This window comes from Parus major, chromosome 20 (assembly GCF_001522545.3).
Source record: "Parus major isolate Abel chromosome 20, Parus_major1.1, whole genome shotgun sequence".
NCBI lineage: Eukaryota > Metazoa > Chordata > Aves > Passeriformes > Paridae > Parus > Parus major.
In genome coordinates, this window is record NC_031788.1 from 8,518,527 (window position 1) to 8,541,124 (window position 22,598).

General features: G+C 52.2%; 2 protein-coding genes across 3 annotated transcripts in view; one reads left to right on the forward strand and one right to left on the reverse strand.

Moving 5' to 3' along the window:
- The window catches only part of LOC107213062 (tyrosine-protein kinase Srms-like), an 8,988-nt gene extending 2,520 nt beyond the window's left edge, over positions 1–6,468 (forward strand). The window contains exons 2-8 of the mRNA XM_015647083.2: positions 1,166–1,287; positions 2,144–2,310; positions 3,351–3,489; positions 3,949–4,107; positions 5,011–5,192; positions 5,340–5,496; positions 5,868–6,468. Coding sequence (XP_015502569.1) covers positions 1,166–1,287; positions 2,144–2,310; positions 3,351–3,489; positions 3,949–4,107; positions 5,011–5,192; positions 5,340–5,496; positions 5,868–6,061 — 1,120 coding nt within the window. The 3' untranslated portion in view covers positions 6,062–6,468. The remainder of the gene's footprint in view (positions 1–1,165; positions 1,288–2,143; positions 2,311–3,350; positions 3,490–3,948; positions 4,108–5,010; positions 5,193–5,339; positions 5,497–5,867) is intronic.
- Positions 6,469–11,503: 5,035 nt separating this feature from the next.
- On the reverse strand, positions 11,504–14,067 carry PPDPF (pancreatic progenitor cell differentiation and proliferation factor). Of its 2 annotated transcripts, none has more exons than XM_015647256.3 (5): positions 13,949–14,067; positions 13,144–13,232; positions 12,306–12,380; positions 12,054–12,150; positions 11,504–11,849 (listed from the first exon to the last, which is right to left on the reverse strand). In XM_015647256.3, the coding sequence occupies exons 2-5, from the start codon at positions 13,196–13,198 to the stop codon at positions 11,744–11,746; spliced, it is 333 nt and encodes a 110-aa protein (XP_015502742.1). In that variant the 5' UTR covers positions 13,199–13,232; positions 13,949–14,067; the 3' UTR covers positions 11,504–11,743. The 2 variants fall into 2 exon arrangements, with proteins under 2 accessions (XP_015502742.1, XP_015502744.1); XM_015647258.1 differs by lacking the exon at positions 13,949–14,067 and adding an exon at positions 13,702–13,824.
- Positions 14,068–22,598: the final 8,531 nt, after the last annotated feature.

Below are 22,598 nucleotides of genomic sequence, written 5' to 3' on the forward strand. Positions count from 1 at the left end.
GCGGTGAGCAGCTGTTCCCCAGCTGTTCCACATGCTGAGGACAGGGACCAGGGCGATTCCCCGGCGTGGGAGGGCAGGCAGCAGGAACGTGCCCGGCTTCCCAGCCGGAGCGAGCCGTGAGCGCACAGACTCCGCGGAGCCGCAGGTCGGAGCTGGGTGCTAATTTCTTCACCCCATCACGTATAATTTCCTGCGCGGCTTCTCAGACGCCGGTGATCCCAGCTAATGACGAAACTTTTGGCTTCTCACGTCCTGGTGGCCTTAGGCTGGATGGAGCTGCGTCTTCCTGTGCATCCCGCTGCGTCGGGACCCAGCCAGCCAAGCTGCCTTTCCTTACGGGAATTCAGTGATGAATCTCAGTGATGTGACACAGAAAAGGGCTTTGGCTGGGTCCTCCCCCCTGCCTGGTGCTGTGAAGTCCCCAAGCAGCACTGGCATGGCTGGAGCAGGAAAAGGCAATTGCCAGAGATGTTTTCACGGATGCCATTTGCTCATGGGCTCAGAGCCGGTCCTGCCCATGAGCCGCAGGTCAAGAAGTGCAAAGGGATCCTGTGCCTGCAGATGCTGCTCTCATGGCAGGACACGGGGACAGCCTCACCAGAGCACCTTCCACACAGCACCAGCTGCATGGTGCTTTATTTACAGCAGGCTGTCAGCCCAAGAGGACAAACCTCATGGTTTGGGATGGAGCTGAGACTTGGACAGCTTGATAGAGCAGTGTCCAGACACTGGTGGAGGAAATGCCTCATCCCTGGCGGTGTTAGTACCAGGCTGGATGGGGCTTTGAGCAGCCTGGGCTAATGGAAGGCATCCCTGCCATGGCACAAGGGGTTGAAGGAAATGAGTTTTGGGGTCCCTCCCAACCCAAACCATTCTGGGATTCTGTAAAATGATCTGTAGGCAGTGAGCTGCAATAAACTGCAGCAAGTGCCTGTAAAGCCCACCCAGAGGAACAGCCCTGGTGCAGACAGCCACATCTGCAGGTTTTGAGACATGGACTAGCCACTGTGCCACTTCTGGTGGCTGTAGGGAAGAGCAAACACTGGGATCCCAGCTGCTGCTCCGCCTCCCCAGCTCAGAGGGTGCAGAATCCCCTGAAATGGGTGCAGACCCATGTGTGCAGCATCTCCTTGCCCTGCTCTGACCCCTCTGCTCTGCTCCCCAGCTGGTACTTCAGCAAGATCAGCCGAAACGAAGCGGAGCAGCTCCTCCTCTCGCCTCCCAACCAGCACGGCTCCTTCCTCGTCCGGGACAGCGAGAGCAGCAAGGGCGAATACTCTCTCTCAGGTGACCTTGTGGCAATTATCCAGATAAAATTAGCACAGGGAAAGGAAGCAGCCTGTTCCTTAGGGGCAGCTCCTGGCTTGCTTAACATGGGGTGAGAAATGGGAATACATTCAAAGCACTTTTCAGCACCTTGTTGGAGGGAATGGGCTGCTTTCTGAGTCCAAGGGGAAAGTTTACGGAGCAGGGACGGATTGTTGAATCACTGTGGCAAAGGAAAGTGCGTGGCTCCTGTCTGGGGTATGAATGCCATAAACATTTCACTGCAGTTTAATGATGGTTTCGTGGCACTAACTCCCAGGATTTCATTCCAGCAGCTTTTGTCATCTGAGGGTTGTTTAAAAATATGCTGCCACTCCAGATTACCAGGGCCTGGGCTGCTCCTACATACTGGAATCTGAATTCAGGGGGTTTTGGATAAGGCAGTGCCAATATGACCTGCTTTTATCCTCATAAAAATAATCCTAGGAAATTCATGGCAAACTCTGCATCCCACCATCAGTCACTGAATTATGGGAGTCACAGCTACCCCTGGTTTATCCTCTTTGAGCAGCTCCACTGTTCTCTGAGCAGTCTATGGTGGAATTATTCCCATCAATAAGGCTTATCAATTATCCCTGATAACAAAGCATCACCTCTGTGGTCCAAAGGAGGCTGGCTCACAATGGCCAGGAGTCCTCTGGGCCAGGAGGTGGGATCAGAAGGGAGGGGGTGAAACAGTTCAGGGGAGAGTTGTGCTCCTTTAGCTTTATTAAAAGACTCGGAATCTTTAAAGGAGAGAGGGTGGAGTCAGCAGGGAGGTGGGGAGGGCCTGATCTTTACACGAGGTGAATTTTCCCCGACCTGGGATCCCCCACAGTGCGCAACCACGCCAAGGTCAGCCACTTCCGAATCTGCAAGAGCCCCAGGGGCAGCCTCTACATCCAGAGGGGACACCCCTTTCCCAGCATGGAAGAGCTCCTCGCCTTCTACACGGAGAACTGGAAGGTCATCCAGAGCCCCCTGCTGCAGCCCTGCAGCCCTGCGGTGCGTACACCAGCACCACTCATCCCCGCCACCGCAGTGGGAAAATGGACAGGGGAACGAGGGAAACTAGAAATAATTAATTCGATTAGATTAGATAAAGAATTAGAAATAATTCGTCTGCCCGTTTGGGTTTTGAGCTTTATTAAACTAAATTTAAAGACCACCATTAGTATAGCTGCCAGCATCACCTTTGATCAGCCATGTCCAGGCTGGGCATGGCATTTATATTATAAACAAAATATATTTATATATAATTATATATATATATATACATAATTATAATTATATATATTTATATATAATTTATATACATAAATTTACATTATATATAGCTGGTATTTTTGACCAGCCAAAAGGCACAGAATTTTCTGAAATACCTTGTCCATCTCAAAAGACTGGAAACCAAGTTGCTACCATCCCCTTCAATATGGAATCTCAAAATACCTGTGCTTGCAATTTTTTCCTGAGAATATAAGACAAAACACATAGCTTTTATGAAGTTTTCATACCAATTAGCGCAGCACTCACAAGTCTAATTACAGTATTAATCCCAAATTGCCAACTCATTTCCTGATTAGAGTTCCATCCACTGATTATGTCTTGGAAATAGCAATTAACTATGCGAATAATCCAAGAGTGAAATTGAAAGGTGTGGGATAAAAGAAATGCTTAATGAGCTAAAGTCTGAATCAGCCATAATATGCAATAATATGAATTCACTGAATTTTATTTATTGGTGGAGATGGAGAAAAGCCACTTTTGAGGTCTGATAAGGAGTGAATTACGACTTGAACTCCTGGTATTTCATATGGCCTCCAACTCTCCTCCTTGCACACTCGGGGTCCCAGCAGGGCTCATGCAGAGGATGCCCCGCGTGTTTTGTGCCCGCAGTGAGGGAAGGGCAGTGCTCAGGCTCAGCCCCTGGCTGCTGGAGCACCACGTCCTGCTCCTCTGTGGGCACCAAGGGCTGGTGCAGGCTCCACCAGCAGGTCCTTCCTGGCTGGCTGGTCCGAGTGTGCCATTCCATGTCTATCTGGCAGACTCCTCCCGAGAGGGACGGCTGGGAGCGCCCGCGCTGGGAGTTCACCCTGCGGAGGAAGCTGGGAGAGGGCTACTTTGGAGAGGTGTGGGAAGGGCTGTGGAGGAACACGGTGCCAGTGGCCATCAAGATCATTAAAGGTATGTGGGAAATCAGATGTTAGCAGCCAGCTGAGTCTCTCATTCACTGCCATTATCATTGACCCTCCTTTATTTCCTCACCCTCTTGGCCACTGTGACTGTTTTATCAGGCAAACTGCAGTAGGACCTGGTGAGGAGCCACTGGAATATTTCTGGACTTGGGCTGCATCCCTGTAAAATGGCTTCAGCCAGTGGGTGTGTGACAAGTGACATCACATCAATCAAATGGGTTTGTGATAAATCAAGTCCTGTTGGGACTATGATCCTGGAAACAAGATCCAAAGCCCCATGGAAAATATCTCTTTGGCTCTGAGACACAGGTTGTGCAGACCTGAGCTTTGAGAGCAGGGATGGGCTGTGAGGAGGTAAAAAAGGTCCTCATCGCAGTTGGAGGCACTGAAGTCCCAATGTCTACATGAGAAAGTGTCTCACAAGGGCTGTGCTGGCTTTCTCCCACAGCTGACATGAAAGCAGAAGACTTCACCAAGGAGATTCAGAACCTGAAGCGCCTGAGGCACGAGAAGCTGATCCAGCTGCACGCTGTGTGCTCCCTGGAGGAGCCCGTGTACATCATCACCGAGCTCATGCGCAAAGGCAACCTCCACAGCTACCTCAACAGTGAGTGCTGTGCTGGCCCCACGGGGTGGGGGATCCTGGGTCACTGCTTCCTGGGCCTCAGAGCGACCCTATGAATCTGAATGGGGACCCTCAGAGAGTGCCAGCCTGGTTTCTGTCCTGTTTGATCAGTGCTAATGCAGAACAATCCATGGACAGTTAGTGGAGATGTTCTTGGGATCACAAAGTCTGGCATGATCTGTGTGGGCTGGGTCTGTATCAACCCTTGGGAGCCCAGGCCCCTTGGTAGGGACCTTCATCCCTCCTCCACCTACCCATGGTCTGCCAGCTCCCACCAGTGCACAGAATCCTCCTGCTGTGTTTGGGCAACTCCACCTTCTTTAGGAATGAAGCAGCCAAACCTCCCCATGGGTTTGTGCGTGTGCAGAGCTCATAACGTGCCATGGACCACTCATCACCCAGTTTAATTTTCTTGGCCTTTCTTTTCCTGACCCAGCACAATCAGTCCTGAAAGGAAACAAAACAAACCGCTCCCACCAAGACCTGTTTTTCTACAGGGTACTCCCCCTCCCACCCACACTGACCTTGTTTCTGGTTGGGGCTCCAGCAGCATTCAGTGCCCTGAGGAGCTGGAGCTCACAGCTACAACAGGCTGAGAGGCCTGCAGGGAGATTTGAATGGCAGAAGGTCACCTTTGGCTTTCAACAAGCCATGGATATCTGTGACCTTGGTGCTCTTCAGAGCTCACCTCTGTCCCATGCCCGAGAAGCACACGGCTGTGATGATCTTCCCACACAGAACAACCAGGATAGTTAGGCAGGAACACAAATTTGAGGTTTTACATGTTCCCCATGTCCCACACTGCCAGCACAGGGTCTCCTTCCAAACCAGAACACCCAAAATAAATGTTGGTAGATTGCCCCCAGTGATTGTCTGGATTAACAGGTCCTGAAGGGAAGTCCCTGGGCACCTCCCACCTGCTCAACATCGCCTGCCAAGTGGCGGATGGGATGAGGTACCTGGAGGAGAAGCACATTGTCCACCGGGATCTGGCAGCCAGAAACATCCTGGTTGGAGAAGAACTCACCTGCAAAATCGCTGATTTTGGACTTGCCCGGCTCCTCAAGGTCAGTTCAGGGGATGCTGTGGTCCCTCCCTCCCACCACTCGAGCTCATAAAGCTGTCCCATGATGGAGGCATTCCCTGCCATCCCCAAAAGCCTTGTCTGTGCTGTTCACCCCATCCCTCATGTCCTGTCTCCCCTTGCTTTTCAGGATGACATTTATTCCACCAGCAGCAGCACTAAAATCCCGGTGAAGTGGACGGCCCCGGAGGCAGCCAACTACCGCACCTACTCCCTCAAGTCCGACGTCTGGTCCTATGGGATTCTGCTCTACGAAGTCTTCACCTATGGACAGATCCCATATGAAGGTAGGGCTGCTGCCACACTCCTGTGCCCTCCATCCACTGCTGGGCAGCTTGCCCGTGGTCCCCAAAAGCCAGAGGGTTATGAATTGTTATAGTGTCCCTTTCCTAATGGGTATGGAAGCAGCTCCTGGAGCATGAGCAGGTTATTGTCCACTTAGGGGTGGGCTTAAAGGGCTATTCAGTGGTTGCAGAGTGGGTGCAGGAGCAAGGGGCAGCAAGTTGGTCTGGATCTCCCACATCCTCTTTTCTATCACCCCTCTGGCAGAGAGACACCATTTCACAGCACCACCAGTGACATCTTGGCCACTGCAGGTGTACCTTCAGGGCATCCTTTGGGAACATCACAGTCAGGGGCATCTTCTCCTTCCTTGCAGGAATGACAAACCAAGAAACCGTACGGCAAATCACCAGGGGCTACCGCCTCCCCCGGCCCAGCCCCTGCCCCCCCGAGATCTACAGCATCATGCTGGAGTGCTGGAGTGGCAACACGGAGGAGCGTCCCACCTTCCTGGCCCTGAGGGAGAAGCTGGGCTTCATCTACAGGCGGCTGCTCAGCTCCCTCTCCTGAGGGACCCCTTCCCACCATCCTTCCCACACAAGCCCCTCCAGGCCAGCTCTTGCCAAGAAGTTCCTTCCTTCTGGTTTGCCCCCTGACAGGGCTACAAGGAAAGCACATTCCCCAGAAAAGAGCCTGTGGTCCCTCACAGTCAGGGTGCAGGGAGGTGGCCAAGGGAGGAAACAACAAGTTGTGGAGAACTCGTTGCCAGTGCTTGGCTGTGGAAGTTTGGAGAAGCCCCATGGAGGCATCACTCAAAGTTTACATCTTCCTTCACTCAATAGGGTGGGAGGTCCCTGCTGCTCCCCACACAAACGTGAGAGTTTGCAGTTCATGTTCAGTTGTGGCTCTGCTTGATTTATCTTGTAGTGTGTGTTCGGTGTATTTATCAATAAATGTGTGTGCATCCACTCACAGGAGTCCTTGCAGGGCTGGATGCTCCTCCCTCAGCACCCTGCTCCACTCCCTCCCAGGAATCATGGAATGGCTTGGGTTGGAAGGGCCCTAAAGCTCAACTTGGTCCAGCCCCCCCTGGCATGGACAGGGACACCTTCCCCTACAGCAGGATGCTCCAAGCCCTGTCCAACCTGGATGTGAACACTTCCAGGGATGGGTTCAAGGAACCCACCAAGGGTAGGTTCAGGGAAGCACTGATTTGCAACCAGTCCCACTCTTGCAACCACAGATAAAATCATTCATGTGTCCCTTTGGACTCTATTCACCCAAGTACCCCTGTGTGCCTCTGCCACCCCCTTCCCAGACAGCAGTCCCACATTCCCCAAGGACTCCACACAGTCAGCTCCTGACTGAGCTGCTCCACTCTGGATCCTTGTCTCACTCCACCATCGTGTGGTTATTCCAAGAAAAATGAATGTCTGTGTTCTAATATTGAATGCTTCCTTATCCCAGGTGCAGACAGCAAAGGCAAAACCCTGCACCACCCTGCTTTGCTCTTTATCCCACCTTGGGCAAGCCAAGAGATACTCCCACCACCCCCAGCTCCCCCCTAACCCCAGCATATGCCATTGCAGGGGGACCTTGAACCTCTGGTCCCTTCCAAGCCAGGACAGGGTTTGCTCCAGCCCATGAACACTCCCAGAGGCTGGACTGTCATTGGCAGCAGTGGAAGAACACCTGGAAAAGCAGGAATTGGAGCAATGCCAAGTCTCCAGGCTGGTGCAGGCAGAGGCAGCCTGAGCAGGGCTTTTGGAGCCCTACCAAAATTGTGGCACTGGTGGCAGGAGCAGACAGGCTGTGGGTGAAAGGCAGCTGGGAGAGGTTTAGAATTCCTCCTGACATGCCCATTTTGGCCCTTTGCAGGTGACCAGTGTGACTGAGACAACAGCAACATTGGAATTTATAAAGTTAATAAAGTTTATGCAACACTCCCCATGCCTGGGCAGGGTCCGTGCTGTGCAGAGCAGCAGAAACAAGTCTGGCTGTTGGCTGAGCAAGTCTGCAAGCACGAGGGGCCTGGAAAGGGGAGGCAGGAATGTGGTTTAGGGGTGGGATGAAGCCTGCTCTGTTCATGTCCACAGAGCTGCAGCCCTGTCCTGGAAAGGCAGCAGCTCATGGTTAGAGTGTTCCCAGATGGAAAAAGCTACAGGTTGGGTTTGGACGTGGCTGCAAGAGGAAATTCCCTCCTTGCACAAACACTTGCCTGACTAAACAGCTGAGCAGAGAGCACACCTAGGTACAGCCCAGGCAGGAAAGGAAAGCCTGAAGCCACATCCAGCAGGTGAAGGGCTATGGCACACTGAGGAAGGGCAGGGACATTCCTGGTGCAGGCACGGAGGGGCTCCTGCACCACAGAACGGTTTGGGCTGGAGGGACCCTGATGATCACCTTGTTCCAGCCCCCTGCCACGGACAGGGACACTTTCCACGAGACCAGGCTGCTCAAATAGAGTAACAACAGTAAATTTGCAGGTCTGGCTGCCACCAGATGGAGCTCAAAAATCAGCAGGAGGAGAAGGGTGTGCGTGGGGTGATGGGGGTGGTGTGGGACACAGCCATCCATGGTGGGTACCTGGAGACGCCAGGAGGGCTGGCAGGGCACCAGCCCGTCAGACACATGGCCCAGAACCAGCTCACTCAGCAGTCACAGTGACCTCTTGGGGATGTGGACAGGGAATATGGGGACGTGATGACACTGTGCTGCCCACAGCAGTTTTCCTTCCTCCTCCTCCTCCTCCTCCTCCTGCGCTGCATGAAAAGCCAATCCACAGCCCGAGTTTGTCCTCCAGCACGGTCTGCTGGGTTTTAGCACTTCTCAGAGTCATTACTTGTTTTCTGAAAGTAGATAAACTTGGGAGTGGGGGGAGAGAAGAACCCAAATTTTTCTCCCAGGAGCTCAGCTTGAGCTGGGTACTGCAGCCCTCCCCCCAAAACTGGACCAGGCTTTTTCTTAAATCCACCCCAGGAACGCTGAGGTCCCAGTCCCTCTGGAACCACTCCAGAGTGGGCACTGCCAATCCTATTGTTAGAGGGCATTGCAAATCCTGCTGTTACAGGTCTGTCCTGCTGCATTTGCAGCCTGGCATGTGCCCGTGTGCGGATCCAGGGACCGGAGCCCTGACCCAGTGGCATTTGGAAGCAGCCTCAGGCTAAGCCGATGTATTTCAGCTGCACAGCTCATTTCTATTTTTAAGGTCCCACATCACCCTTTGAAGGGTGAGGGGGAAGCAAAGCTGCTGGAGGGAAACAAACCAAACCAAAACAACCCCCAGCAGCAAGAGGCAGGGAATGTAAAGAAATACTTCTCACTGGAGGCGGTGGGGTGGCACGAGGGCTGCTGCAAGGGACGAGTGAGCAGAAAGCACCAGAGAGTTTTTAGTAAATATGTGGATTAATCAACAGTTAAAACACCATTGGGGGAGCAGAGTGGGGACATCAGTCCCTGTGGAGTTGATTCCATGGGAGGTGGGTGCTTGCCCCTCCAATATCAAGCCCTACAGAAAGAAGGGGATTGATTAGGGAGGTGTGCAGTGCATGGGGAGCCCCTTTCATCCTCTTGCTTCTGCTGCACAATGTTTCCCTTGCTGTCCCACCACAGCAGCAACATGAGGACACAGGAAATCAGCTGGAATCATAGATTCCACAGGTTCAACCATAGGTTGGAAAAGCCCTCTAAGATCATCAAGTCAAACCATTCCCCCAGCACTGCTGGGCTCACACTGACCCAGGTCCCCAAGAGCCACATCCACAGGTCTGTTCAACCCCTCCAGGGATGGTGACTCCACTGCCCTGGAAAGCCTGTTCCCATGCTTGGTAATTCTTTTAGTGTGGAAATTTGTTCCTGATATCCTAACCTAAACCTCTCCTGGCACAATCTGAGGCTGTTCCATAGAATTGTGAAATGAGAGTTTTCTCTCATCACTTGTTACTTGAGAAGAGAGACACCCACAGCAGTGGAGATGGAAACAGAACAAAAATAAATTTGCTTGGCTGTCAGATGCTTTTCCAAAATATGTCTGAAGGCTGTGAAAGGGTGAGAAAGGCACTAAAAGCCTTTTAATCCCAAGCAAAAAAGGCAAGGCCTAGGGCTTTGCTCTCAGAAATGCCATGAAGCTGCCTGGGAGCACATCTGGGGGGATCTTCACTCCTAGCAGAGGAGTCTGAGTCTGTGACACTTCACACACATTCAAAAAAACAGCCTTTAATTCAGCAGGGCTTTTCCAGGCAGTTTTGCTTCACTGGACAGGGAACCATGGGCAGAACACTGTCAGATATTGCAGTCCCTGCTGTAAATCCAACCCACCTTGGAGCAGTGGATGAACTTAACCTTCATCCAGCACCCGAAAGCTGGACAGGGGAGCATCCATGTGCTCATGGCATCACAGAGCAGCTCACTTAGAGCTGGATCAGGCTGGGGAATGTGCCCAGATGAAAGCCAGGGATGTGGATTGACACCTTTGCTCTGTCACTGCCTGCCCTGGGTGCCTGGGGACAGTTGATGGGTTTGTCCCTCCATGATCACAAGACCAACAAGCAAATACAGCAATATTGACTTTACCTTTGTGTGTCCACACTGATTTCCAGGCTTGGAAAAAAATATCTGTCTCTCCAAAAGATGTGGCTTTTGCTGGCAACCAGCAGCAGAGGAGATCCCTGAGGCATCCTGGGGCTGAGCAGCACCCAAAGGGCTTTTCTGGGGCCTGGGAAGACCCTGGTGTGGTGCTACAACAACACATCCCAGCCAGCCAGCCCACCTTGCCTTGTCTTACTCAGAAAGGGTTTATTTTATCTTGATTTTCCTGTTTTGTGAAGTTTAAAGGCTGCCATGTGTTTTCTGGGATGTGCAGCCCCACAGCAACAGCAGTTTGCTGCCTGACTGGAAGTCACATCAGATCAGCTGCTGCCATGGACATGGGGTCACCTTCAGGGTGCTGGCAGCCCCTGGGGTCCAAACTGTGTGTGCAGACTGTTGGAACAGCCCTGAAGCCATTCCCTTTGGATGCACACACTGACACAGGGGGAGCAGAGGTGCCAGTGCCACCCTGGCCCCTGACAGGGACAGGGGACACAGACTCCCTGCCCCACAGACAAGGACCAGTGCCTGGGGAAGCAGAGCTCACTGAAAAGCTTACTCAGTGCTTTCCACTGCAGAAACAACAGAGCTGGGAGTGACCCTGGGTGCCCCTGCAGAGCAGCCACTTGCCCCCAGCTGCTCCCTGCCCTTTGTCCTGCCAGCATGGGACACCAGGAGGAAAAGTCACGGCTCAGGGGTCCCATGGCCTCAGCTGCCTGGTGCACACAGGGACAGCCCTGCACCTCATGCTGTGGCTGGAAGCAGAGCAGGAACATTTGGCACCTTTAAATCAACCTCTGCAAGGTTTTTTTGCCTCCAGCAGGAATAAAGGCGCTCCCTTCATGCAGGATCTTGTTTTCCCAGCTATTAGGCTGGTCACACAAGGATCAAACAGCCAAACTGACTAATTGAAGGCAAAAATCAGGCAAAGCAGCACTTGGGGCAGTGCAGCACAAGGGCCAGCTGGGATCCAGGGCTGGAAACCCAGCCTGTGAGCTGCCATCCACACCAGGAGCTCCAGATGCACAAAATGAATGTCTTGAGCAAGCCTTATCTCTCTCCTCATTATGGAGCTGTGCATTCAAATCCCTCCCCCAGCCCCACCTGCCCTGGCACTCACTCCTACCCCTGGAGCCACCAAAGCAGCACAGGACAGTGTGTTTGGGGAACAAAACAAGCTCAGTGCCAGCAGGGACAGCTGCATAGCCAAGTAAGGAGAGAAGAGGGTGAGGGAAGGCGCTTGCAGCACCACCACAGCCCAGCCAGATCCGGCTCACATGCAGAACACACAGGGCCTGGTGAGTCAGGCTGGCATGTGCCACCACCACATCCTGCTGCTGCTGCCAGGAGCTGTGCTGTGTCCTTGTCCAGCCCCACCAGCACCGCTCTGCTCCCCCCTCCACGGAAAAAGAACAACCCACAGCGTTTTAAAAGGCTGCTCCAGTTTATTCATTGCCATTGTACAAGTTTAAGGTAATAAAAACGTGTTACCAAGTCTGCTTTGAGAGGGCTTAGTTACACTGGGAGGGAGTAAAAAAGGCTGGAGTGGAATCGTCAGGGTTGCTGCACCTTTCCATCAGAAAGCAGCACCCGGTGCTTGGAGCAGCCAGCTACTCTACAGGGAGGGGCTGTGCCCGCCGGGGTGGGCAGCGGGGCAGTGCCCGCTCACACCGAGGGTCCCGCGCTGGACTCGCTGACGTGGCGCCTCCGTCCTGCTCCTGCCACCAGCCCACAGGCCACCGGTCCTGTGGCCACCCGCAGGGCTCCCAGGCTGCAACACACGGCACAGAGAGAGTCAGCAACCCTGCCAAGCCCTGAATGCGGCGTTACTGCTCTGCATTTATTCCTGCAGCGAAGGGGTGGCAGCCCTGGGCATGCACCTGGTGCATTGGGTCAGAATGGGGATGCAGCAGGGACACCCCCAGTGCCCTGCGTGCTGCATTGGTGCTCCCCTGTTTCACCTCAAAGCACTCACCTCTCCTGGGACTCTGACACCGTTGTCATGGCTGGGTGAGTTGTCTTCCCAAAGAAGAAGCTGGCCCACCACTGGCCGGGGTCAGACTTGGGCAGGTCTGAGGAATGGTGCATGGCAGGGACAGCCCAGGTCAGTGCAGCCCCATGGCCACCTCACCCTCATCCCACAGGAGAGGCTGGCTCACCTCCAGTAGGATTTCCCAAGGAGGGACTGGGAGCAGAGTCCCCACGAGGCAGGACAGGTGACACTTACCTGGGCCATGGGGGATGACCTCCCCAGAGTACTCTGAGCTGCAGGAGCTGGTGCTGGATGTGGAGCTCAGGCGCCCTGTGGAAAAATCCTGGCCATCAGAACCACTGCTGACCAATGGTCATGCCACAAGAAGGAAAACACAGCCTTGGAAAAACACAGCTCAGCCTCACCACTAACTCACTCCACCACTTGCCCAGTTTAGCACCAGGCCAGCAAAAACCACTAGGACGGGAACACTGGGGAGATTCCAACTGCAGGGAGCAGGAAAACACCTGAACACCTCTGTAGGAAAAAATCTGCAACCCCAAGGACAAAATTTAGTGCCTTTGAGAGGCCTCTGCAGATGACTTGAGACCAAGAGGATGCAAATTCCTGTGTATAATCCATGCACTTTCCATACAACAGCTACAAGCCTGCTGCTTGTTTCATCCTGGGGGAATCCTTTAATTCCCTCTGGTTTAAGCAACCCATTAAACCAGAAACTCTTCCTGAGTGAGGTACCAGGAGCAACCATTGCCCAGACTGGTTCTGCAGATCATTTCTGAAGCAACAGTGCAAGGTGAAACAGTCCACTCCATCCCCTACAAGCCCAGTAGGAAACGAAGGAGATCTGAGCCCCCTCACCAGCTGGTACAGCTGGGCTGGGGGGCCCAAAGGAGGTCTGGGCAGCAGCAGGGACAGTGCTGGCTGTCCCCTCTTCTCACCAAACACTCACATGGGGCAGCAGCTGAAAGCACAGACCTGAGCTCAGCTCCATCTCTGCTCCAGCCACATCCCCCCACACCTGGCAGAGCCCCCCACATGCTCACCCCCACCCCAGCCCCCAGCCTGCCCTTACTTCTGCGATAGTTGTGCGTGGCCATGAGCGAGCCGCTGGATGGGATGGATGCCATGGTTCCTGATCTTGGTTCTTGTGCAGATCTAAACCTGGGAACACACAGGCAGCCGTCAGCACCCACCCAGACCCACCCTGCACCCCCGAACGCTGCAGGGGTGTAAATGGAACCAGCGTGGCTCCTGGAGAACCGGGATGTGCAACCCTGCGCTGGGAACAGCGGCGGGTGCTCACCGCACACGGATTAAATCCACAGAGCTCCAAGAGCTACGTGCAAAGCCAAAATAATTCCGTCATACTCAACTGCCTGCCCGGAGCACAGCCTGGCACAGCCCCCTTCCGATCCCCCCCCTCCCCGGGTGTTTTTCTTGCAGGAACACAGCTCCCCTCCTTGGGTCAACATCTGGAGTTACAAAATCCCAGGCGGATGTTGCATAAGGAGCAAAGAAATCTTGAGCTGGGGCACACACCGAGCGTGTTCCTGCAAGAAGTTCCGGTCCCAGCCTGTCCTCAGCAGCGTCCCCATCACCCACAGCCGGGACAAACCTGGCTGCCCTTCACCTGTGATGTGGTTCAGCTCCAGTTCTGAACCGGAGAAGTTCTTTCCCTCTGCCGGGTACAAAGCACCTTCCTGCCAGCAGCTGTCTCTTCCCACAGTCCGACCCCTAATTCTCCCAGAAAGCCCTAAAAAAGCCTCAGGGGGGTCAAACAGCTGCCAACAGCTGGCGGCCACCGAGCGCCAGCGCGGAGAATCAACCTCTCCTTAGCGGGGAAACCGAGGCACGGGGGGAAGTTCCGCAAAGCAAACCTGGAGTGTGTGCGGGCTCCGGCGGGCAGGGCAGGGCAGGGCAGGGCAGGGGGGTCCGGCACGGGGGCCGCCGATCGCTCGCACCGCACGGCCTGAGCCGCGGCGCTGCCGGAGCCGCCGCGCTCCGCTCCTTTATGGGCGGAGGAGCCGCCCCGCCCGCAGCGCCAATGACAGCGGGGCCGCGACAAGGGGACACCCCCGAACACCCCCGACATCCCAAACCCCGCCCGCCCTCCCACAGCAGGTGCTTCCCCTCCCTTTCCGAAGTTTCTGCTTCATGAGGGTAAACGTGGAAAATGAATAAATAAGGATGCCGGGGATTCTGAGCTGGCTGGGCTTTATCGGTTCTAGGAGAGAGCGCTTTATTTCGGAGGAAAAGCTTGCAGCATGGCCGTAGTACAACCCACACCACAGATCAGCTCCTCCGTGTTTGGGTAGCAGCTCCAGAAACCACTGGTTTTGTGGGATGTGAGTCTGGGAGAGCCAAGGCAATGGATGTGTGTACAAGGAAGCAGATATGTTTAAGAGGAACAGAAACTTCACAGAAAATTTCTTTCTGTTTGGAACAGAAATGGGGCTGAGAACAAAACACTCAGAAAGATGCCAGAGCTTTAAGGTATCTCCAGAAAGGCAGTTTGGTAGTTGGTATACCTAAAACGTTGATCATTTTTTCTCCCCTGAAATTCAGTAATGCTCCAGAGCAGAGTTTTGCAGCCCAGCACGCTGAGGGCTGCAGCAAAACCTTGCAGTTTGGGCACAGCTGTGGGAAAGAACATTTTTGGGGGGTGATGCTTTAACCATTTTTAGGATTGATGGCAGAAGGGAGCCCACATCCCAACCTGAGGTGGTTTTGTCACAGACCCAGGCAATGAGGTTCATTCCTCTCCAGTCTGGTTTTTTCCTTAATAATCTGGAGTTATTCTTTAATCACCAGGATGAGGAACCAGTGCCAGGGGAGGCTGCCCTGGGTTGCTCCAGGACATGGATCTCCCTGCACGGCTCATGGGGCAGGCAAAGGGCCGAGCTGCCCTCACGGGTGTGTTTCTCAGTGGGGTGTGAGCACCCCAGCATGGGGACACTCCATGTGAGCCATGTCCCCAGCTGACCCAAGAAGAAGGCCACACTGACCAGTGCCATGGCCACTGGCAAGGACACTCTATGCACCCTCCCAGGACAGCTTTCAGGGAAAACCTTGGCACCACCAGTCTGTAAATAAATAGATTATTTCCAAAATTTACCCCAGAGGTTAAAGGGCCAGCACAAGCACATGTGTGATCCAGCTGGGGACTGACTTCCTCCAGCTGTGCCTCAGTTTCCCCACTGATAATATTGACTCAGCGCTTTCCAGGGAAGGATTTGGCTAAGGGTTGTGATGGACTTTGAATACACAAATTCCAACAGGCAGTTTAAACAGCCACGTGGTTGTTTTCATGCCCAGCATAAGGCTTTGCTTTTGTGCTGCGTGACTGGGTCTGATCATTTGATTTCAGGGTCCTTAGACTCCCAGACCATTTTCTCCCAGAGCTGCCTGGCTACAAAGCATGGAGAATTACAGGAAACAGGCTTGGGAGATTTTTCTGGCCCAGAAGGGAATGACAGAAGTCTAAAAATTCAGTGCTTCAGACATGATAAGTCACTTTTGTTTGAGTGTAACCTGTGTCATCTCTCAGGTTCCTCCTCAAGTATGGAGATGTATTCCTGCACTCTCTGTCCCCCTAATCATGTACAGAGCAATTACATGTATTGATATAAAGACTATATTCTATAATAATGGATTATATTCTCCCCAGCAGGTACAGGATGGCTGTGCACCCCACCAAGCCTGAGCTGGCTAATTGCTTTAATTAATGATAGAGAAGAAATGAAGAAACCTGCCCCAGCTCCTTTGTGCAATGACACCACTTACACCCACATTTGGGGCTGCTTTTAAAGGATCACCTCATTAAGCAGATAACACGGGGGGTGGGATGCTGCACCCACAGCCATGAGGGGTGAATCGGGGCTTTTCTACTTCAGGGGGATCAGTCTCCAGCAAATCGTGCCTTGTTCTGCTTTTCCTCTCAAAATCAATTCCATTTTTCCCTAATGATGCAGCAGGAGCAGCATGGGTGGGACAGAGCAGCCAGGGGACATTGATGGAGAAACCAGCCTGGTTTCCCAGGACAAAGCCTGTTCATATCAGACATGTTGAAAAGAGGAAGATACATTTCATTTATATTGATCAAGAAATGGTAGTTTTAAAGTGAGCAGATGACAAGATTTGGATAGATTTTTCTCTTTGGTTTTCCTCTCATTAGAGGCTCTAGGCCAGAGCCTAGGACTGCAACTCTCTCCAGTTTGCTTTTCAGCAAGGTTTCTATGTTTGGGGTTTTTTTTGTTTGGTTTTTTTTTTGTTTGTTTTTTTAATCTGGCTTTTAGCTTCTGGCAACTGTTTTTTGTTATCTGCCATTTGTGAGGCCCTTGTGTCATTTTGAACTTGGCAGAAATTTCTGGAAGCTGGCAAAGCTGCAGAGCTGAAGGAGCTGCTGCCTCTGGACTCCACCAGCACACGTGTACCAGCATCAGTGGGTGTTTGGGGTACCCCAATGGCTTCTTGCTGCCACCAGATCCCTTCTAGGGATGTGACATCCCAGTGGCTTCAGGAATTTGGTCAAGAAAAGGTTGCCCAGCAGCCCCTCCCCACCGGAGTACGCAGCAATTTTCTTCCAGAGTAAGATGCAGAGCTTAGTCTTAGCACAGCAGTAGAATCACAGACTGGGTTGGCTTGGAAGGAACCTTAAAGCTTATCTCATTCCAACTCCCTGCCATGGGCAGGGACACCTTCCACTAATCCACAGCTCTCCAAGCCCTGTCCAACTTGACTTGAACACTTCCAGGGATGGGGCAGCCACAGCTGCTCTGGGCACCCTGCTCAGTACCACGGAGCTGAGCTCTCTACAGTGCTACAAAGCCTCATCCTGCCCCACAGAGGCCTTTCCCTTGTTCTCCCTCTGCCGAGGATCTCTTGCTGCAGAGGGGAGAGCAGCCAGGACCTGCGTTCACGCTTGCCCTTCTTTCCTGCTCCTCCCTCTCTCGCTCCTCCTCCTCCTCCTCCTCCCCAGCCCTTTCCCGGCTCTGTTACTCATTGCCAGCTTTGGGATAAGGGCAGCGTCCGCCCTCCACGGGCAGCTGCTGCCACCTATGGATAATAAATACCCAAAATATTCATCCCAGATGCCACATTAGGGCCCCCTCTGGTCAGAGACAGAGCAGCCAAGCCCATGCTCAGGTTGTGGCCTGATAGAAATGCCTGGACTTCTTCCCCTGCCTGTACGAGTTCAAATTGGAAAAGGGAACGTCCTGGAAATGCAGGGAAAAACTTTCCTTAAGCACAGTGCTTGGAGCAGCATATTTTACCTGTCATCTGGAAATCGTGCTCTGCCTTTCTGGGACATGTGCAGCAGAGACACAACTGCCTCCTTGGCAGGAGAATAAACCAAAGTCAGATCAGGGCATGGACCACTGTCCCCATGGTGATGGGAGCAACTCTGCTGTCCTCACCTGCAGTCCAGTTTCTCAAAGTGCTCAGGGAATTGACATCAGGACCCCCAGAATTCTGAGTCTGATTGAAAATACACTGTGGAGAGTTAGAGAGTTACAAAGTGTCTGATTTGGCTGTGCAAAAGGGATGTCTCCAATTTGGAAAAGCTGGTGAAGAGAGATGACAGCTGCCTGCTGTAATCCAGAGGCTTGTGGTGAACTTGGTTCCACAAGTTCCTGGTTTTTGGTTCATCTGTTCTTCTCAAAAAACTGGAAAATCATCTTGCAGAGACCAGCAGCAACACTGAGCAGGATCCATGTCTGCAGAAAACTCCCAGACCAGCCACTCCTTTGTGAGATCAGGGGAGAAGCCACTACCAGTCACTACCACCACATGAAAACAAATTATTCACCAATATAAACCCTAGGGCTTTGATGGGGGTTGGTTCAGCAAAAAAAAATTCTCATTAGGTTCCCTGATCCTCTTTTTACCCTCTGGATGCATCCAAAGCTTATGCTGTTATCCAGGTATCTCCTTTAACATTTCCAGTAAAGCTATCAGAAGATATGGGCAGCCAGGGCTCTTTTCACTCAGTGGCTGTGGTTTGATAGGAAAATCCATCCCTGAGATTAATCAGGCTTTTCCTAACTGGGAGATGTGCACAGCTGCCAAAACAAGCACATCAATCTGGTGGAGCTTGACACAGCACCAGACATCTTTGCTGAAAACCCATCATGGTCCAGGGGCAAGGCAGCATCCTGCAAACAGCACTAAACCACAGGGCAGAGGTGCCTTATTTCATTTGGGCTTGACCTAGATTGGGCTCTGCCCATCCCCAGCTCATGGGGAGATTTAAGGGATCAGCGTCTCACAGCCCCCGCAGATGCTGCATGCAGGCACCAGAAATGTCACTGTGTCCCTGATGAGATGTGGATGAAATGGTGTTTGTCTCCTTCCCTGATGCTAAAAGATACTTCAGGGCATGGAAATGTTCATCCTGGCAGCTTCCCAGATGGACAGCAGCTCAGGCTGAGCAGTTTTATCCTCCACAGCCTCAACCCCATAACTCAGATATCTGGTGGAAAAGAGGTTCCTGGAAGAGCGTCCCCTGGAGCTGTGTGCTACCACTGACACCCAGGATGGGTGGGGACAGTTTTCAGAGCCTTTAAGCATTGTCCTTTCAGCACTGCTGTCTCAGATCACCTTGGACCCCCCCATGGCTCTGACTAAACCCCACTGGGCAGGTCCCAGCAGTGTGAGCACCATGGTGGGTCCTAAGGAGAAGCCCACCCTGCACTAGGTACTCTGCTGTCCCATCAGGGATGACACCAGACTCTGTCCCCAGCTGGCCAAAGTGGCTGGAGGACTTGGATGTCTTGTTCCTGCTCCCAAAGTTTATTTTTAAATCTCTGCTTCCAATTTAAAGGTATCAGCAGCATGTGCTGAGTGCAGGACCTCAAAATATTCCCTTTCTCCTCCTTCCCCTGCCTTTCTGTCCCATAAATCCTGTCTTTATATCTCCTCTCCAGGTCTACAACATGAACATGAGCTGAAAAACCTGCTCATGTTAAAAGTCCATGAAATCTACTCCATCCCTGGAGGTGTTCAAGGACAGTTTGAGGAGGCTTTGAGCAAACCGGTCTAGTGGAAAGTGTTTCTGCCACTGGGAGTGGGGCTGGAATGAGATTATGTTTGAAATCCCTTCTAGACCAGTTTGGGATTCTACACCCTATGGTTTCTTCCTGTTTGGTGCCTTGGGCCAGGAATGTTGCCAGGTAAATGCATTGTGAGGGTCATGACATGTAAACACAAGGACCTGGGGAGTTTGGCCTCAAAGCCAGCCCCAGGTAAACATGCTCTAGAAAGCCCTGGGATGTACAGCAGGGAATTCCATCCTGTTTTAACACCAGTTAATCTGGGGTTTAGCTGCAATGGGAATGCCTGTTTTGTGTGCAGCAGCAGTCAGGATTGCCATGGGATGCACAATGTGTACACGAGCAGAGAGGATGGTCAGTGCCTTGGTGTTTTGAGCTTGTTCACTCCCAGCAGATGGTAAATGCTGAAATGTCAGGGTGCAAAGCCTCGGCAAAGCCTCCAAAGCTGTTGTGGAAGGAGCTGACAGCTGGAACACGGGAAGAAGGAAACCTAACAGCCTCCACTCTGTGCACAAACTGCCCTTCAGAGGGCACTGCCCTACCCACCTCTGATCTGCTTTTCCAATGGCTCTTGCATGAGGCCACGCTGCACTTTTTCTTTTCAAGGACTCTATTTCTTTGCCTAGAAAGAAATTAGCAATTTACAGCCATCCCTCTGCCCAAGCCCCAACTTCTCCCTTCTGGAGCAATACCTGGGCTGGCATTCCTCACAGCTGCCATCTGCCCTGCCCAAACCTCCTCCTTCAGAGGAGACCTGCTGCATTTTATAACCACAAACACACAACTGCTCAGTGAGCTGAACACTCAGGGGCAGGAACACCCCCAGAGCCAGGCAAATCCAGGCAGGCAGCCTGGGGTGTTCGCATCCCAGATCCATACAAATTACCTACACTGCGGATTATTCCCTCGTCCAGTCACACTGTGCAGGCCTCTTGGGGAAAAAAATAAATTCCTGTTGTTATGTCTGGGCAAATGGAAATTTTAGCCTAGCTTAAAGCACCAAATCTCAACCCAGGGGCTGAGGGGCTGGATGGGGTGGGGGTGATGATGATGAAAGGAGTAAGAGGTCCCTGCCATGTTTGTGTGCAGCTCCATCCCTTCTGGAGAATTGGGGTTTCTGTTTTCTTGAGTCACCCTAAATCATTTGGTGATGGTTTATGGGGAGGGTGAATCAAGCCTCAATATGATGAAGGGGAATTGCTTCAGCAGGGATGTGGATCTGATGCCAGATGGAGGGAGACGGGGCGCTAAACTTCAGCCACCCTCGTATCTCACTGGCTTGGTCTCTGTTATTTTGCAGGGCTGAACATTTAAGGGCAAATTTACGCAGTTTTTTTGAGAGGGAAAGTTATTCCTCTCAGGCATGGCAGTTGAGCTTGATGGTCCCTAGGACCACATGTGTCCAGTGAAGGCCTTTGCCCCCAGTGCCAGCCAAACGTGGGCACACAGCTGTGGCTGTAAGCCTCTGCAGGCTGGGGTAAAGTGGCTTAAGGGAGCTGGGATTAGCCAGGTCTGACAGCCCTCTCTCCTGCTCAGGTCCTGGACTATTTATAGGCTGATGGGCTGTCAGGTTCTATTTCAGTGCAGAACAGGGCACTGCCCACTTCCCTTCTTCCTGCCTGGAAAAAGGGGTGTTAACTAAAATTCTTTTTACTGGAGAAGGAAAGGAGGCAGGAGAGGCCCATCCCATGCTCACCTGGCAGAGGTGACCAGGATTTATTCTATTCCCACCTTCATTATTAAACTCAGCCATTTCCCCCTGAGGGCAGTTCCCAGACTGCCCCTGCCCTTGTGTAAAAAAAAAGGGCAAAGTGCTAAAATATGAATAGGAAGAATAAGGGATTTATTAACCTCTCCTTCCTCCATGTTATCACACTTGCTGTCCATCTCCAGCCCATCCAGACCTGTGGTAAATCTTCTACCCCTGTTCCAAAACAAGGCTGGGGTAATCTCCTTAAATCCTCTTAGAGCCTTCTCCTTGGGAGTTTCTTTTTTATTTTTCCTGGCACTTGGTGCATTTTATGTTGTGCAAGGAATGCTTCAAAAAAACAAAAGATGGTTTGACTATCATATTTCTAAGAAAATACCAGTGAGCTATAATATTCATTAAAAAAGGCCTCCCTTTAAGCACTAATGAGAAGTTAGGAACAGTTTTATCTACATGATGAGTGAGTTTTTAACCATTAGTCTAGGAAGGTAAGAATATCTTCATAAGGGTATCTAATTTAACTGTTAAATTCACTGGAAGGATGGTCTGGGCAATAAAATTGTTCTGGGTTATTTCAAAGCTTTATTCAAAATTAGCTTTCTTTTGACCTATATTTGGCTTTGGGCTACAGAAAATTTTGGATTGGCCTTGGAAATGCACAGTTGACACAGACATAAATATTCTGACCACTGCTTGTTATTTTTTTATGCAAAGAAAATGTCATTATATTACTGAAGGAGATTACTTCTGGTTTCCTTGTCCTCCTAGGACTTGAACCCCATTTCCTGTTAAAAATGAGATGATGGTGTTAAATCACAAATTCCTGAGTAGCCCCCATTCGTGTTGCAGGTGCAGAAATCTGTTTTGTTCTGTTTGTCCCTTGCTTTGCCACTTGTCCCTGGCCTGATGCATTCCCAGCAAGGCAGAGATGTGGGGCAGTGCCCTCAGGGTCTGCCCAGGGTTGTGCTTGAGTCCTGCAGGGACCCCTCCCTTCCCAGCCCCTGTGGGAGCACAGCCCTTCTGCACCACTGGGGCAGAGCCAGGGATGTGGATTTGGTGGCCCCCTCAAAGCCAGCCCTGTCCCTTCACTCCCAGGCTGCCACAGGGTGTCCAAGTCCCCCTGAGCCAGCACTTCCATCATCTCCCCTGTCTTCCAAAAAACACTTCCCTACATCTACCTGACTTACTCCCATCCCTCTGTCTCTAGTCTCTCCATCTCCTCCATCCCTTCATCTCCCTCTCACGTCTTCATCTTCTGCCTCTCCTGTTTCTCCATCTTTTATCCTCCCATCTTTCCCCCATCCTTCTATCTTACATCCTCCTGTTTCCCTCTGATTTCAGTCTTCCATCTCTCCATCTTCCCATCCCTCCATTTTCCACCTGTCCACCTCTCTATTTCCCCTCCATTTTCCCCATCCTTCCATCCTTCTGCCTCCAATCTCTCCACCTCCCTCTCATGCCTTCATCTTCCATGTCTCCCATCTCTCCATCTTTTATCCTTCCACCTTCCTCCCATCTCTCCATCTTCCATCTTTCTGTCTCCCTCTGACTTCAGCCTTCCATCCTTTCACCTTCCCATCCCTCTATCTCCCACCCCTCCATCTCTCCCCACCTCTCCATTTTTCCCATCCCTCCATCTTCCTCCCATCCCTTTATCTCCCATCCTTCCACCTCCTTCCCATCCTTACGCATTCCCTCCCAGTCCCCCTTCTCTCCCGCCTCTCCCTTCTCCTCCTCCTCCTCCTACTCCTCCTCGTCGTCCTCCCC